The sequence below is a fragment of the Sphaerodactylus townsendi genome, linkage group LG15 (assembly GCF_021028975.2).
Source record: "Sphaerodactylus townsendi isolate TG3544 linkage group LG15, MPM_Stown_v2.3, whole genome shotgun sequence".
Classification (NCBI taxonomy): Eukaryota; Metazoa; Chordata; class Lepidosauria; order Squamata; family Sphaerodactylidae; genus Sphaerodactylus; species Sphaerodactylus townsendi.
The window spans coordinates 13,290,755-13,307,572 of NC_059439.1; the positions used below are offsets into that span (position 1 = coordinate 13,290,755).

At 43.5% G+C, this 16,818-nt stretch overlaps 1 protein-coding gene across 2 annotated transcripts in view; it reads left to right on the top strand.

Moving 5' to 3' along the window:
• The window catches only part of TBKBP1 (TBK1 binding protein 1), a 96,798-nt gene extending 89,493 nt beyond the window's left edge, over positions 1–7,305 (top strand). For both annotated transcript variants that reach the window (XM_048517864.1, XM_048517865.1), the window contains exon 10: positions 3,069–7,305. In XM_048517864.1, the coding sequence (XP_048373821.1) occupies positions 3,069–3,197 (129 nt within the window). In that variant the 3' untranslated portion in view covers positions 3,198–7,305. The remainder of the gene's footprint in view (positions 1–3,068) is intronic.
• Positions 7,306–16,818: the final 9,513 nt, after the last annotated feature.

Consider the following 16,818-nt stretch of genomic DNA (forward strand, 5'->3'; position numbering starts at 1 on the left):
AAGTTTGGGGACCCCTGAACTAGATCAAGAACGTCCAACGCTGGCCCTCCAGATGTTCATGGACTATGATTGGCCATGCTGGAAGTGACTGATGGGAATTGTAGTCCATGAACATCTGGAGGGCCAGAGTTGGACACCCAGAGTTGGACTAGATCTTGGAGACCTGAGTTCAAATCTCCAGTCTGCCTCAGAATCTTGACTTTAGGTCAGTCACGCACTCTCAACCTAACCTACCGCACAAGGTTGCCATGAAGATAAAATAGGAGAGAAGAGAATGATGTCAGCCACTTTAAGCCTGTTGAGGAAAAAGGCAGACTTTAAATGCAGTTAAATAATTGAAGATGAATTAATACATCAATGCAAGGAATATATAAACTTGTAAGGAATAACATTTATTTTTTGTATCAAGCTAGTTCCTCTCCTGGTACCAACTGTGACCCAATCTGACTGTGTCAGGTTTACGGGTAAATTCCACCTTAGTGTCTTCACCCTGGAGTCTCCCTTTGAAACTTTTTCACTGAAGTGTGAAAGCTCTCAAGTCTATCATAGGATGCCCCTGGAAATTTTCTGAAGTTTCTGCAGCCTCCAACGACAGCATTTCAAGGGGAGTTTCCTTCACAAAGGAGCTGTGCTTCAGATTTTGACTCTGACTTAAGCTCAAGAGGAACTTGGAGTAACTAGCTCGCTAGAGAAGGAAATGATCCCTCTCTTTGTGTTATAGTCCCAGTTTATTACCAGTTAAAAGATAATCATACCCACTGTGACAGAATCTTTTACTTTTGAGTGGGTCTTGTTTTCATTGGCACTCTGCCAATGAGCTGGATCCCATGGAAGGTTTGTGTATGTGTTAATAGTCCGTCTGTAAGTCTCAAGTGACTCCTTTCTGCGTGCTGGTACTTAGTAGATGCGCTTCTCCACCATTGTCATCTCTGTGAGCAAGAGGCAGCACAAGGTATTTCCTCTGATACAGTGCGAAGGTAAACTTACGAACCATGTAAATGGCCAGTTGCACATTCCCATCACTTTGTACGCGCAGTTCTCTCATTAGAAATTATATTGGGCACTGTGTGTTGCTGCAGACCTTGTGCTGTTGTTTGCTCAAGCAGAACTATGCTAATCACCTTTTCCTTTCTGCTCACACAACACTGGATCCAACTCAGCATCTAGAATAGCTCAGCTGTATTGGTGTTATCGTTTCCCCCATCTGACCCCCACCCCCTGCCAGCTCTGTGCTCAAAGGAGATTGAGAGCAGCTAGTTCGCTACAGAAAATAATGGTTACTTTTTACAGATTTTTGTACACTATACCTCTAGCTCTGTCAATGTATCACCAGTCAGAAATGGGTCGTATCTGTTCCGCTTCGATCTTGTACCCTTTGGATTGGTTCTCATTTGAAGTCTGAATAATCGTCACTTATATTGCTTGGCCTTTTGGGCTCAGTTTGCACGGAAGGAAGGAAGGAAGGAAGGAAGGAAGGAAGGAAGGAAGGAAGGAAGGAAGGAAGGGAAGGAAGGAAGGAAGGAAGGGAAGGAAGGAAGGAAGGAAGGAAGGAAGGAAGGAAGGAAGGAAGGAAGGAAGGAAGGGAAGGAAGGAAGGAAGGAAGGGAAGGAAGGGAAGGAAGGAAGGAAGGAAGGAAGGAAGGAAGGAAGGAAGGAAGGAAGGAAGGAAGGAAGGAAGGAAGGAAGGAAGGAAGGAATTTTGCTTTTAGGATGCAGCAGAAACATATGTCCACCCCTGTAGAGTAAGATTCCCACACCTCAAGAGGTAGGGAGGAGACATGGCAGGATCAAATCAGAAATGGGCTGATCATGACAGGTTTTTTTTTCAGAATGTCAGATGTTTTTTGGTAAGTATTTGACAGTCACAGACCAAAGACTGAGTGGAACAAGAAGGAACATGGGGGCCGCTGCTTAAGAGAGGATGGGGGTTACCCTCAAATATCTTATTAGGGTAAAGTTTTTTATCATGTATTTCAGCTTAAGGTGACAATACATGAGGCCACTGTAGTCTATGAGGTAAACCACCTATCAAGAGAGAAAATACTGCATGTTGAAATTCATCCTGTAAAAAAACCAAGCAGGGAAGTTTTGTGACGATCCTATAAGGTCCCTGGACTAAGAAGCTTCTCATATATAGTAGAAATGAAGGGTTAGATTCAGCCAGCTTTTAAAATCATTCTCTGCCAAGTCCTTACTGTATTCCACATCCCATATGGCTGGCTGGCTGGCTGGATACCTCCCTCCCTAACCCTAACCCACCTACCTACCTACCTACCTACCTACCTACCTACCTACCTACCTACCTACCTACCTACCTACCTACCTACCTACCTACCTACCTACCTACCTACCTACCTACCTACGCAACCCTTCCCCAATGGGCTCAGGGCAGCTCACAACAGTTCTATAATAAATCTATTTAATACATAATCAATATAAACATTTGAAAAATATACATACATTTTAAAACATTAAGATCATTTAAAACATTTAAACATACTAAAAATGATCCCTGGAATTTACTTTCTGGATGACTCAACTCTATCTTTTATATTATTATTAGCAGAAAAGATGATTGGATGCAACCTAAAACGAACACATGTTTTTGTGTATGAGGGAGAGAGAATAAGTATTACGCTAACCCACAGAGGTACAGTCAGTCAGGGCATGTGAAGAATTTTCTTATGAATACTTGAGTATCTAATTTGATTACTTAATTATAAATATTTATACATTGGCTGCTGTGGGCTTTTGGGGCCGTGTGGCCGTGTTCTGGTAGTTTTTGTTCCAAATGTTTTGCCCACATCTATGGCTGGCATCTTCAGAGGCATGTCATCGTAAGATCTTACCGTGACATGCCTCTGAATAAGCCAGCCTTAGATGCGGGCAAAACGTTAGGAGCAAAAGCTACCAGACCACGACCACACAGCCCGAAAGCCCCCAAAACCCAATTGTTCCCCACCATGAAAGCCTTCGACAATACAATATTTGTAAGCATTATTTTTTGTAAAAAACCACAAACAAACGTCTTCTCTCGTCTGCATTCTTTTCTCATCCTGTGTCCCTCAGCTGCTGATGGAGACAGTGGACTCTGATATCCGAAGCTGCCCGCTCTGCCAGGTGGCCTTCCCTATTGGTTACCCGGACGATGCTTTGATAAAACACATTGACTCCCACCTGGAGAACAGCAAGATTTGAGGCCTGCACCATCACCCCTTCTTCTTCTGGCTTCCTTAACAAGACCTGTCCACCTCAACCCACCCCACCCTCCTTGGATGCTGCATGAAAAGTGATGGAGCAACAGGGGCTCTCTCTAAAATACCTCCAAGTCTCCAGTAGACTGAGCCGCAAAGAGTTTTGCCTCTCCCTCGTCCCCTTCTCTTTGCCTTGGTTTTTTCAAAGTGGGTTTCTTCTCTTTCCTGTTCGGTATGAGCAGGACCTGCAATATGTCTCCAGTGCTTGAACCAGCTGTGGTGGCAGTAGGAGTGGAAAGGTGAAGAAGTATACATGGACCAGACTTAGCAGGCTGACCAGCTTGTCCTGGTCTCGATGTTCCGAACTGAGGTGGCCTCCTTGGAGGCTCTCATGTCTATATGGTTCAGTTTTGATGTTTCCAGGAGATCTCAGGGTAGAATGAGTGAGAAATCACCTGTGATTGTATGTATCGTTGCACCGTGTGGGGTGGGGTTGGACAGAGCAACTAGATGGGTGAGCGCCAACCTACTGAGGGAACAGCCCTGCCACTCAGGTGAAAGAAATCAAAAGGTTTTCTTTCTTGTGCCCATCTCAATGCAGGAATGTCTAAATGGGACAAATCCCACCCTGCCTTTTCAAGCTATTAAGAAGGGCAATTGGGCCCTACTCCTCATTGGTTGGTTATTGGACAGAGAAACCCTCGGCCTCCAACTGGCTGGTTTGAGCGTCGTCGTCTTGGTCTTTTACATTAAAAGCCCACTTTCTTCTTTTAACGATGCTGCTGAGAATTAGAGTCAACCTCCAGAAGTGTAGCATGGATGTTCTTACCTTATTGCACTGGACATTACAACACATGAATGCTCTTTTGCTCCTTTGTACCAGTTTCTCACAGAGTGCGCTGGAGGAGCTGTTCACCGCTAACTTGGGTAAAGCCCCAGAAGCATCCCTGCCCCGTCCCCGTGTGTGGCTGTCCGTGTTCTCTTTCGGCAACTGTTTTTCCACTTCCCCCACAAGGACCCTCTCACCTTGCTTTAGGTAGTTTGTTCCCGTATAACCAGACTTGTACTCACCACATTCTGCAACATTTATCTTCTGCAGTGACAGCATGTTAACAATGGTTTTTGACAAAGGCATAAATGTAAACACCTTTCCTGTATTGGACATCCGCTGTTTACCTTTTGATCTCTCTCTCTCTCTGGCCTTATCAATCATATCTTTTGCTGTACTGATCTAAAACGATGGGCATGTTCCAGTTGGCCTCTCTCTTTCCGGCCCTGTGGTGCCTCCATTTTGTGAGAACCGTCTCCTTCAAATGGCCTGCCCGCACACTGGGCTGTGTCCCAATAGAGCTGTGCTGTTTTTCTCCTCGTGAGGCCCTTGTCTTCCTAGCTCCAGGTTCTTTAGTAACAAATGTACATGTTTAGATTTATAGCCTGCCTTATCCCAAGGGCTCCGGGTGCCCAAGTAGGCTTGGGGCCTTCTGGCTCGTGGTCTAATTCACAGGGGGACTAGAAGGCGGAGAACAGAATTAAACACAGACCATAAAGGTACAGTTGTTGGATTTCTCACTCCTGTAATCTCACTCCCTTGTTCCTATAAAATCACAGTGGTCTTTCCCAACTCTTAAAAAAACCTCCTACCACTAAGACATCACTTCCTCTTCATCTATACTGTCTCCTGTCAGGGTTGCTCATTCTGTCTTCCCATCCATCTCATTTGCTTTCTTTGTGTGTGTGTGTGTGTGTGTGTGTGTGTGTGTCTGAATGCATTCATTCTTAAGTCTGAGACCCATGAACATCAAAGGGTAGAACTAAATGCAGCAACAGATCTCCCCTCCCAATCCTCAAATGCAAATTGCCAACAGACCACTGTAAAGAGAGCAGGCAGTCTCACGAACAGAAGCAACAGGAGGGTTCTGAACCCTTCCTTCGCCCATCATGTCCCCCCAAACCCTGATGTTTTTTGTTGATGTTTCTGATTTCTAGCATCAGCTAAGAGAAAATCAGCATGAGGAGAGGATGGTTGTAGGGTGAAATATGGTGAGAGGATGAAGGGTTCTGCACCCCTCTGTTTTGTTTTGTTTGTTTTTTTGGTTCAATTGCCTCTTGCTTTACAGCTGTGGCCAAAATTTGAAGACCCAGATTTGCATTCAAGACCCAGATTTGTTATTGTCATCTCGTCTACCAATGAACACTTGAAACAGCCCAAAAATGTAACAGAGGTTTGTTTTTTTTAATATTTAAGTTTGGTTGGTATCTCACCAGGTTAAAACCTCCCTGCAAATAGAAAACAAACAATTCAAGCCAAGAAACCATTTCTCCCTGCTGAACTAGTTTTCTGTTTGCCTGGAGTTCTTTTTAATATGAAAGAACATTCAAAGTTGGAATCTGTCACCTGAAGTGGAATGATCTATTTTATCCACTTCACGGTTTTACCACCTAATTCTCCTGTATGTGATAAACAGATTTTTGTGTGGCAACACACACCTGAATCTCAGGTGAAAAGAATGGATTTTTAGGCGGTGTTTGGGTTTGAGAATCCAATATCCTTCACTGCCATATCCCATCTCTGAAGGCCCTCAGAAAGGTAGAACCAGTCCTGGCCCATGAAAGGAAGGGGGACAGAAAGTTTATATAGATTAAAGTTCATGATTGACTGACTCTTCAGGTTGTTCATCCATTTTGCAATCTTCTTCTTCATTCCTCATCTCCAATTAGTTGTCTGATGAAAACGTTCTCAGCTTGGCAAGACGAGGTAGTTGTGTTGCAAGCTGTCAGCCATATGTCCCTATTCCTTCTCATAATCTGATGTCAACAAATGAATTTTGTTCCACTTTTATCTAGTAAGTAGCTCTAAAGGGAACTTGTGGAGGGATGTGTGTAAAGCTATTGTGTGTCTCCTATTCAGTGCCACGCAGTTGTGCAGGAGAATTTGCCAGAGGACTGTGTACCCCATGGGTCTGATCTGCCTTTCTCCCCCTCTGCTGCCCTTAATACCCTTCATCATCTGCCGCCTGAGGTGGTTACTTCATTTTGCCTCATGATGGGGCTGTTTTGCTCACTGTCATGTATTTTATAACCAAGGACTGTTACACCCCCCCATTCCACCTCATGACTAGCACAGAGAACTCATTTTCAGTGTCTTTGAGTGAGATGTCACTGCACAGTGGCTTGTTTCTGTCAGATGGTTGACCACAAAGATTGTGCAAATAGTAGCACCCCTACAAATGCCCCTAAATCAAAGAGTATAGAAACTCTCCCAAAGTGCATAGCAATTCACTGTAGGCACATGAACGACTAACCATATGGAGGTATTGAAAGACAGCTACCTACCCATCAGCCATATTGTCCAAACTGTCCCTAACATACACCCTAAAAATTAGCCACGGAGAAATCCCATCCACATAAATCGTATTATGTTGCTGATTACTTGGAATATGTTTAGCAAGAACAAGGCCAAGTTCTGCGGAATGAGGCCGACAATGCATCTCTTACAAATTGTCACTTTTCTTGTTTCTCTATGTGAAATCTACCTCAGAGTTAATGAGAAGGAGTGATAAACAAGCAAAAAAGGGGGGAAGGGTTGAGTGATGCGCTTTTAAAAAAAGTGATTTCATTTTTAATCCGTAGCTGAGCATTTCCTAAGGGCTGAAATATTATCCAGATTGTTTTCTTTGTCCCATAGGTTCACCATAAACAAACAAACAAACAAACAAACAAATGAAACATACATGAAGTGACTAGGGAGGATTGGCTCATGAAGTGATGAGGAAGATACAAATCAAGTTGTTTAACGAGATTTTTCTCATTTATCTGAACTTAGTGTAGGTTTATGTCTGTGAAAGATCTTGGTTCAAAACTGTCCCCTCTTCCATGAATAGACTAAATGACCCCAGGTAAGGAACAAAAATGGGCATGCCCGTTAACCGATTACCCAGGAGGCCTTGCTGGCAACTGAACCCAGGCACGGCAATCTTCCTTGTACCAGTGCTTTTGTCTGGAATCCATGCCCTATGAGGAGAGACTTAGGGAGCTGGATATGTTTAATCTGGTGAAGAGAAGGTTAAGAGGTGACATGATAGCCATGTTTAGATAATTGAAGGGATGTCATGTTGGCGAGGGAGCAAGCTTGCTCTCTGTGGCTCCAGAGACTAGGACCAGGAGTAATGGGTTCAAGGTGAAGGAGAAGAGATTCCACCTAAACATCAGGAAAAACTTCCTGACGGTAAAGGCTGTTCGACAGTGGAATGGACTACCTCAGAGTGTAGTCTCCTTCTTTGGAGATTTTTTAAACAGAAGCTGGATGGCCATCTGTCAGGAGTAGTTTGATTATGTGTTCCTGCATTGCAGGGGGTTGGACTTGATGGCCCTTGGGGTCTCTTCCAACTCTAGGATTCTATGATTTTAAGTTGCCGCAGGCGGGGAGCAGAAGTGGAGCGTGGCAAACTTCCTGATGTACCAGGAAGTTTCTGCGTACCTGCTCTTGCTCTCGGCTTTCCCCATGGAAAGCAAGAGAACTTCAGGCGCACACTGGATGCCCTGAACTAGATCTAGTATTTAATGCATGATTACCATGGGGACTGGTAGCTACAAGTTCTTTGGGGGAATACCCAAAGTGCCATAAGGGCCCTGTTCGGTTTGGGACTGCAGTGCAAGAATGAGGGGCTTTAGCTAACATGAAACATCTGCAAGGAATGTTATTTGCTCTTTTGAAGAGCTGCATATACACTGAATACTTCCTTGCAGTAGGGAAATGTGGTGGAGAAAATGACCGAGGGAGGAGGGTAAACCCCTTCCCCGTCACCACCACAGCATGGTCTCAATCCGAATCTGGTCTTTCAGGGCTTTGGAATATGGTTCTTGCAGGGAATTGAGTTCAGGCCTCAGGGAGTAATCCTAAACAAGTCTGCCCAGAAGCAAGTCTCATTTTATTAAATGGGGCTCATTTCCAAAAAACTGCAGCTAAAATGTCCTGTTTGTAAGTTTCCCAAAAGTATTTGATTGCCACTGTGCAAAGAAAAAGTTACTCTGCTCTGAGCTTCTTGGAGGAAGGGTGAAATAAAAATGGGCTCAGTAAGTAGATAGTTAAATCTAGCCAGGTTCCCAATGTCTGAAACACTCTTTCAGGTAAGTATATTATGTTCACCTTTTATATCCTTCATTCCTCTCTTGTTCTCATAATCAGCATTGTTGAAAGGTGGATGAGTTTTTGCACCTCCTTGTATTTGGGAGGGATGCTCGCTCAGCCTCCTAACACAAAGATTTCTCACTAGCACTAATATTTATTAGGATGTCCACTCGATGGTATCAAATGCCTTTTGAAAGAGTGGGAGGAATCCATATATTTGCTGCTTTCTAACTGCTGGGGGAAACAAAAACTAAGGTGGATAAGTGCATTAAAGGGTAACTAGTCCATAAGTGCTCTTTTAACAACTTCCCTAACACCTTAACATTTCATTACAACTCCCCTTTCTCTGATTAGCAGTTTCTCTTGAATACAACAAATTCTTTGCTACAAACCATCATCTGCCTTTCCTTTTACCCAGTCAGCAAATCAAAATCTCTTCTCTAGCCCCATTCTTGCCTGACTACTTTGCCCAAATAAGAAGAAACAAGGAAGGCATTCTTAGCAACCTGCTGAGGAAAACCCTTGGGAGAGAGATTGGTCTGTCTGTATTGTCCTGATCCCCCCTCTTTTTTTTTGTTGGTGTGTGTTTATCTTCTGAAGAGATTCTGTGCTCTGTGAAACAGAATAACTCCAATAAAAGTTGCCACCTGACAGATGTTTTCCTTTGCGGTTCTGTTTTTTTTGGTCAGTGGTTAGTTTTTGAAGAATTTTGAAATGCCTCATCAAGGAAAATGATATCGTGTAAGATGAGGTTTCCAGTCTTTTTGGGTTTGGGGCACTTCTGGAATTTTGAGAACAGGAAGTAGGTACCACCACAAGATGGCTGCTATGGGGTTCTGGGGTCAATCACAAAATTGTCAGGAAGTTGCAAGTCCAGCATCCTCTTACAGTGCGAACAGATGTTTCTGATTGTTTGCTCCCTGAACAAGTAAAGATAATGCTTGTTGGTTCATCTCCAGTAAAGAAAGGCAGGATTGACTCTTTTCTTTAGTGAAGAGATACCTTCTTGAAGAAGAAAATGGGTGCCAGAAAACACATGAACACCATATTAGGAATCACTCATTTAGGGACTGTAGGAGATTTTCCTGCTGAGCTTTGTACTCTGAAACAACAATTCCACAGGCTTTAAAACAAAAATAAAGTTCCAAGTCTTTAATTGGTAATTAAGCTGGAGTCATGATCACTTCTGTTCTATGCTCATAGTAACTAGCGTGGATTACAGTCAGAGGTGGGATCCAACCAGTTCTCACCACTTCTCTAGAAGTGGTTACTAATTTTTTCTGAATGCCGAGAAGGGGTTACTAAAGCAACCTCCCTGCCCAATAGGGACTGGAGGTGCGTGTGTGCAGCAGTGCCACTGTTTGAATCCCACCACCATCGGAACCTGTTATTAAAATTTTTGGATCCCACCACTGATTACAGTCCCTATAAGTTACAAAGCATGTGCATTAGGAAAAGATGTGAGGTGTACATTCGAGCTGCCTTTACTTGCCTTGATACTGAACATAACAGTGGTTGGTGTATATTAACGGAGAACGGAGAATTTATGTCAAGAGATCTTTGGACCTGTAAGAGAACACAAGCAAGATATTTTGCTGCCTGAGGTGGCAATCCGTATTGTACCCTCTCTCACTAATTAACATGGGGAGAGATTAACATGGCCCTCGCCCCCCTTTTCATGTTGCCAGCTCCTTCCTGCTTCTCTAAATGCTTATATTGAGATATTGATATCTAGATATAACAATAACAACAGAGAGGGCTTTCCCAAGGAATAATATAAGCAGGGTCTCTTTTGGGCTCCATCCCACCTCGACCACTCTCCTTCCCCCTTCCCTGATGATCGGAAGGGCTTTTAAAAACTTTATTTCAAACCAGCCTTTCCTTAAAATAAGTCTCTTTCTTTCCTGCCACAGCAGCAGCAGGAAGAGAGAGAGAGTGGAGAAGGAAGGGGGAGAGATCTGTGCCTTTAAGGCTGAATTGATGGGTGGAGTTAAGAGAGCCAGGAACTGAGAGCTGGCAGAGTTCAGAAACCAAACTGCGCTGCAAGCAATGGGCTACCTTCTTGTGTGTAAACAGAGAAACACGAAGAGACCCCAGTGCGAGGCCACTGCACAATGAAGAACCCCGAGGTAAAAATGTCCGTGCATTTGGTAATTTGGCACAAATTTCCTCGCTTTGGTACATTTATTTATTTATTTTAACTAGCCTGGGAAAGCCTTTGATTTTATGTTATGTTTGTAAGCTTTCCAGAAAATCCGAGCTGGCTCCTTGCGGAAGAATGCTGGATTAGTATCCGTAGGACGTCATGAAGCTGCCTCTGCCCAAGTCAAACCCTTGGCCTTTCAAGAGTCAGTATGTAAGTTACATTTCATGCTGGTGCTGTGATGGAAGCGGGGAACAATGCCGCTACGCCATACCAGTTTGTACTGCTTACTTTCACCCTCATCTTGAAAAATTATAAGCACCTGCCTTTAAAAGGCAGGCTAAGCGTGCCACCCCAAAAACTAAGGAACTAAGCTTAGATTGGCACTTGGGGGCGGGGGAGCGGTGCGGAGGGCTTCTCTGCCTCTCCACTGGAGTTCCAGAGCTGCTCCTTGCCATAGTAGGAACAGCCACTGCAAAGCTGCTCTTAGGCCTAGCTTGTGCTTTTAGGTCTAGCCTGTAGATCTGGTCCTGGGCTTAACATCTGTTCAGTATTCAATTCACGAGAATGTTTCTGATGCTGTAGCGTTTTAGAAGCTGTTTGTGCTTCCCTGTTCAATATTTATGGTCAATGTTCAAACCCTGGCATTTGTACCCAGCCATCGAAACCTCTTGCTACCTGCGCACAGCAGTAGGGCGACGTCTCGTTGTCCTTGCCTTCTACATTTCCTAGGTTCCAGTTTTAGTTCCTCTGTTCCACTGTCCTTTTTATTTCCTGCCAGCCCACACAAGCACACACACAGGTATACACAGGTATTGAAAGGCACGTTTTAAGATAAGTAGTGTGTGAAAAATAACACAATAATCCGAAGCTAGACTAGATTCTGATCCAAGCTTTGGGGATGCCAGTTCTGAGATCGCTTTGCAACATCACAGCAAGATGGTGGAATGATGGTCGCCTGATAGAACATATACATGTATTTTTTAACTTATATATATGTTTTTATACATGATATTATATTGTTCACCGCCCTGAGCCCTTCGGAGATAGGGCAGTATATTCAATCAATCAATCAATCAATCAATCAATCAATCAATCAATCAATCAATCAATCAATCAATCAATCAATCAATCAATCAATCAATCAATCAATCAATCAATCAATCAATCAATACAAAGCACTCTAGCATGTTGGATCAAAGCTCCATCTAGCCCAGCATTCTGTCTCCCACACTAGCCAGTCAGATTCCTCTGGAAACCCGGACGAAGATAATGACCTTCCTTTATTGCTGACCCCTTCCCGCAACAGTTGGTACTTAGAGGCACACTGCCTCTGAAAAGAAGAAGAGGAGGAGGAGAAGGAGGAAGAGGATTTATATCCCCCCTTTCCTCCAAGGAGACTCAAAGGGGTAACAATCCACTCCCCCCCCACAACAAGCACCCTGTGAGGTGGGTGGGGCTGAGAGAGCTCCGAAGAACGGTGACTAGCCCAAGGCCACCCAGCTGGCCCATCCTGGAATGCACAAGCTAACCTGGTTCCCCAGATAAGCCTCCATAACTCAAGTGGCAGAGCAGGGAATCAAACCCGGTTCTCCAGATTAGAGTACACCTGCTCTTAACCACTATACCAGGGGTAGGGAACCTGCGGCTCTCCAGATGTTCAGGAACTACAATTCCCATCAGCCTCTGTCAGCATGGCCAATTGGCCCTGCTGGTAGGGGCTGATGGGAATTGATGATGATGATGATGATAGCCTTTATTGGCATTCCAAAATACAATAAATACAATAAAATAATAAATACAATAAAACAATAAAACAATTGTCCATAAAAGACAGATAGTTACAGCAGCCATTCAGAGTCTCATCAATAGTTTAGTCCAAATGGACTCATCAAAAGTGCCATTCCTATACACCTCTCCACAGACCTGACTAGGCTGATGGGAATTGTAGTTCCTGAACATCTGGAGAGCCGCAGGTTCCCTACCCCTGCACTATACCATGCTGGCTCTCATCGACATAAGAGGTTTTTAAAATCAATATAAGAGGATTGATAGCTTCAGGCTAGCCTGATTGTGTCAGAACTCAAAGCTAAGCAGGACTGGCCCTAGCTAGTATTCGAAAGGGAGACCTCCTTGGAATACCAGGGTCACAACGTGGAGGCAGGCAGTGGCAAACCACCTCTGAATATCTCTTGCTTTGAAAACTCCACAGGGTCATTATGTCTGCGCTAACTTGATGGCAAAAAAAGACATTATAATTTTTCCTTGTTATCTTTATTTGTCCTTAAAGGAACTGTGACCTTTTTGCCTCTCAGTGACCCTATGGAGTATGATTGACAGTGGGGGCTTCCCAGAAGTCATTTAGTCTGCTTTGTAATCATAATCTCTCAGTGAAATGTGGACTGACCTACTTACAAGATTACCGTAAAGGCCATTGAAATAAAAATTTGGCTTCTACATCTTGCTTCTGGAGTCTCCTTGCTTCTGGAGAATCAGATATGACCCAATGTACATAAAATACTCTGACCCCTTAAAGACAATGTAAATGATAAATTTATTAATATTGTTTTATTATAATTTTAGCAGATATTTTTTATAAGTAAAAGTGACATGGTTTTTCAGAAAAACAATATGAATCAGAAAATTCCCTTGCCCTAAATATACTGTTATCTGATTTAAGATGTTTTGTTTGCTTACCATACATTCTAAAGCAACAAATGCTTGAACTGAAAAATAGATAAGGGAACTATTATTCAAACAAGATTTCAATGTTATTCAAGTATGATTTGGATGTCATATTCAAACAAATGCAAAACTTTATGGGGAATTATTTTATTTGACTAATACAATATAGCCTGTTGTTTTTTTAATGTTACATACATTTGAGGGGGGAATTAAGGCACACGCTAATTTTACTGTGATGCACTATTTCAGGATACCAAAAGAAGAATATGTTATATGCCATGGTTGCCCACATATCTATTGTGACAGAATTTAGCTATCTTCTATGGAGACAATGTAGTACCTCATTACTTGCTGATAGCTATAATATCTAGGATACTGCCCTTTGCTGGCAATCTCTGTAAGCATAGGCTGGTGATGGTGTTTTCCTAGAAATCACATCCTGTTATGAAAAAGGAAGTGACTTCCATGAGTTGTCCCCCCCCCTTTTTTTTTCTTTCCACCACCCCACTGAGCAATAATGGTACAGTGGCTCATTCACAATAATAGGGGTTAAGACTTCCAGAATGATATTTTTCACAGGCCTTCAAATCGTCTTCCCAGGCTTTGCAGAAAACTACAGGTGTACTTCCAGCAAAACTCCGTCTCACCTCAGTAGTAACATTAGTTGGAAAAATCTCAAAAGAATAGGTGTGCTATGTCTTTGTAAAAAAGCAGAACAAACCAAAACAAGCCAACTGTAGCATTCCCCAGAATGCATGATCAGGCAAAATGTTCAGGCCTCTCCGCCAAAAGAAAAGGAAGGTCAAGTCTGGCGGGTTGCAGAGTCTTCAAGTGGAATACCCTACAGGATGTATCAGCAACAATTGGGGCAGATGGTGTTTGATACACATCCTGTAACCCATTTTAAGACTGCCAGCTCTAGAACAGAGGCATCTCCATCATACCCTGTTTTTAGGGTTTGGGTACTGAACAAAAGAAACTATCCTGAGGAACTTGAAAGCTTGCTCACTATTTTACGAAAATTCAGTTGGTCCTAACGAAAATTCGGTTGGTCTTGCCCTAGCTTGAGAAACTTCTCCCTCTCAGGGCACATTTGGGGTGTTCAACTCTGGCTTGCGAAATTCCTAGAGATTTGGGGAGTGCAGCCTGGGGAGAGGAGGGTTAGTGGAGGGGAGGGATCTCAGTGGGGTATTATGCCATGAAGTCCACCCTCCGAAGCTACCATTTTTCTTTAGGGGAATTGATCTCTGTTGTCTGGAGATAGGGGTGCCAGTCTCTAAATGGAATCTGGGGAATTACAGCTCATTTCCAGACTACAGAGATCAATTCCCCTGGAGAAAATGGATACTTTGGAGGATGGCCTCCATGCCATTGTACCCCACAAAATTCCGTGTCCTCCCCAATCTCCATCCCAGAATCCTCCAGGAGTTTCCTAACCTGGCTCTAGTACCCCTACCCTCCATCCCCTGCCAATGGCCGGTGGGAGGGGGACCTGACAACCCTACTTGGAAGATCTCCAGACCTCCAGATTCTGGAAGATCTCCAGACCCCACCTGGAGGTTGGTAGCCCTATGGCCTAATTTCTACCTCAACGCAAGGGATGGCTTACCAAAACAATTGGCTGGTTTGAGGCCTGTGCCTGTGGTTAAATTAGCAAGATGGTTTCCCCCACCACCTCAGAGGAAGCTTCCGGAAACAGATATGGGCTAATGAAGCCTTCTTTAAAACTAAGGCGTCATGTATGTCCTTGTGAATTAGATGTGTTAATGGAAATCAACTTGCCTAGGATAATTAGAACTTAATTAGTGGCTGATACTTCGTGCTCTTTGTGCGGAAGAAACATACCTCCCTAACCTAAACAGTGCAGAGGGCCTGTTTCATTATTAGGAATGTGGGGAAGGTGTTGATAAGCTCTTCCTTCTTTGGGGTAAGGAAGGTAACACCTTTTTCTTGTTCCCCTTCACAAAGACACTGCTGTTCAACATCTCTGGTTGCTAAACGTAACTGACCCAATTTGACTCAAATAAGAACTGCTTCTCAAGGAAGAGCTGATATGACTCAGTGTTAACTAAGGGGTGCAAAAGATTAATTTCAGATTTGAGAATTTGAATGCATGACTGTTGCACGTTTGTAAACTTTGAAACAGGCCTCAGCCACGACTCATCCCCCATAATTTGTTTTAAGTAATAAGTTCACCAGAGGGATGCTGTGTTTTGCATTGGGAGGACATCTGTGTTTCTGGATGACTTCCAGTCACTCCAACCTCGCTATGGCAGACCACGCAGTCCTGACCTCTTCGGACAGATAGAAACACAGCCCCATGTGGAGCAGCCCATACAACTCAAGGCAGTGGGGTGTAGTGGTTAGAGTGCTGAAATCCTTACTGGGCCATAGAAGCTTGCTGCGTAACTTGAGCCAGTCATGTCCTTTTGCGTTTGTTACTGAGAGGATAAAATGGAAAAGAAAAGAACATGTAAGCTGCTTTGGGTTCCCCCTCTGGGAAAAAAGGCAAGATATAAGAACATTAGAACATAAGAACTAGCCTGCAGTATCAGACCAGACTCCATCTAGTTCAGCATTCTGCTACTTGCAGTGGCCCACCAGGTGCCTTTGGGTGCTCACGTGCAGGATGTGAAAGCAATGGCCTTCTGCTGCTGCTGCTGCTCCAGAGCACCTGGTCTGCTAAGGCATTTGCAATCTCAGATCAAGAAGGATCAAGATTGGTAGCCATAGATCGACTTCTCCTCCATAAATCTGTCCAAGCCCTTTTTAAAGCTATCCAGGTTAGTGGCCATCAACACCTCCTGTGGCAGCATATTCCAAACACCAATCACACGTTGTGTGAAGAAGTGTTTCCTTTTATTAGTCCTAATAAGCAGAGAACCGTGGGAAGCAGAGAACCGTGGGAAATCTAATAAATCAATATAAATGAAGTAAATAAATAATGACGATATAAATGAAGTAAATAAATACATAGTGGCCCCTTCCGTGCAAGCAGAATAATGCACTTTCCATCCACTTTCAATGTACTTTGAAGCTGGATTTTACTGTGCAGAATAGCGAAATCCATTTTCAAACAATTGAGAACGTGGATTGAAGGTGCATTGTTCTGCATGTGCAGAAGGGGCCAGTGAATAAGGAATGAGTAAATACTGGATTTAAGTATTAACACCTTAGGTTCTGTTAAAGAGGATTCTAACTCTTAAGGGAAGAAGTAAGGAAGATCGATATCTGGACCTCTGTTTTTGGGGGTGTGTGGGGAGGAGGATGTAATGATGGCCCTTTCTGCACAAATCCCTAAAATGTCTCTAAAATGTTTTCAATCCGCCCCCCTTTATAACTATGTATGTCTGCACTCATCCCCTCAAAACAATTCCTGGCCACCATTCCCCCCCCCCCCTTTTAGTTCTGTGTTGCATGCTGCATTCCCTACTGCTTGTGTACTCGATGCTTCAAAGATTGCCACCCCCCAAATAAAAAAAAACATATAGAGACATGCTGCAAATATACAGGTGAGGGGGAACTGAGTGAAAATGGTAACAAGGAGGAAAGCTCAGAGAAGCAGAGAACCGTGGGAAACCTAATAAATCAATTGCAAAGCAGCTGGAGATGTTTTCAAAACATTTCAGCCAGAGAATCGTTTTAAAAGGAGATCTGTTTTAAAAGTTT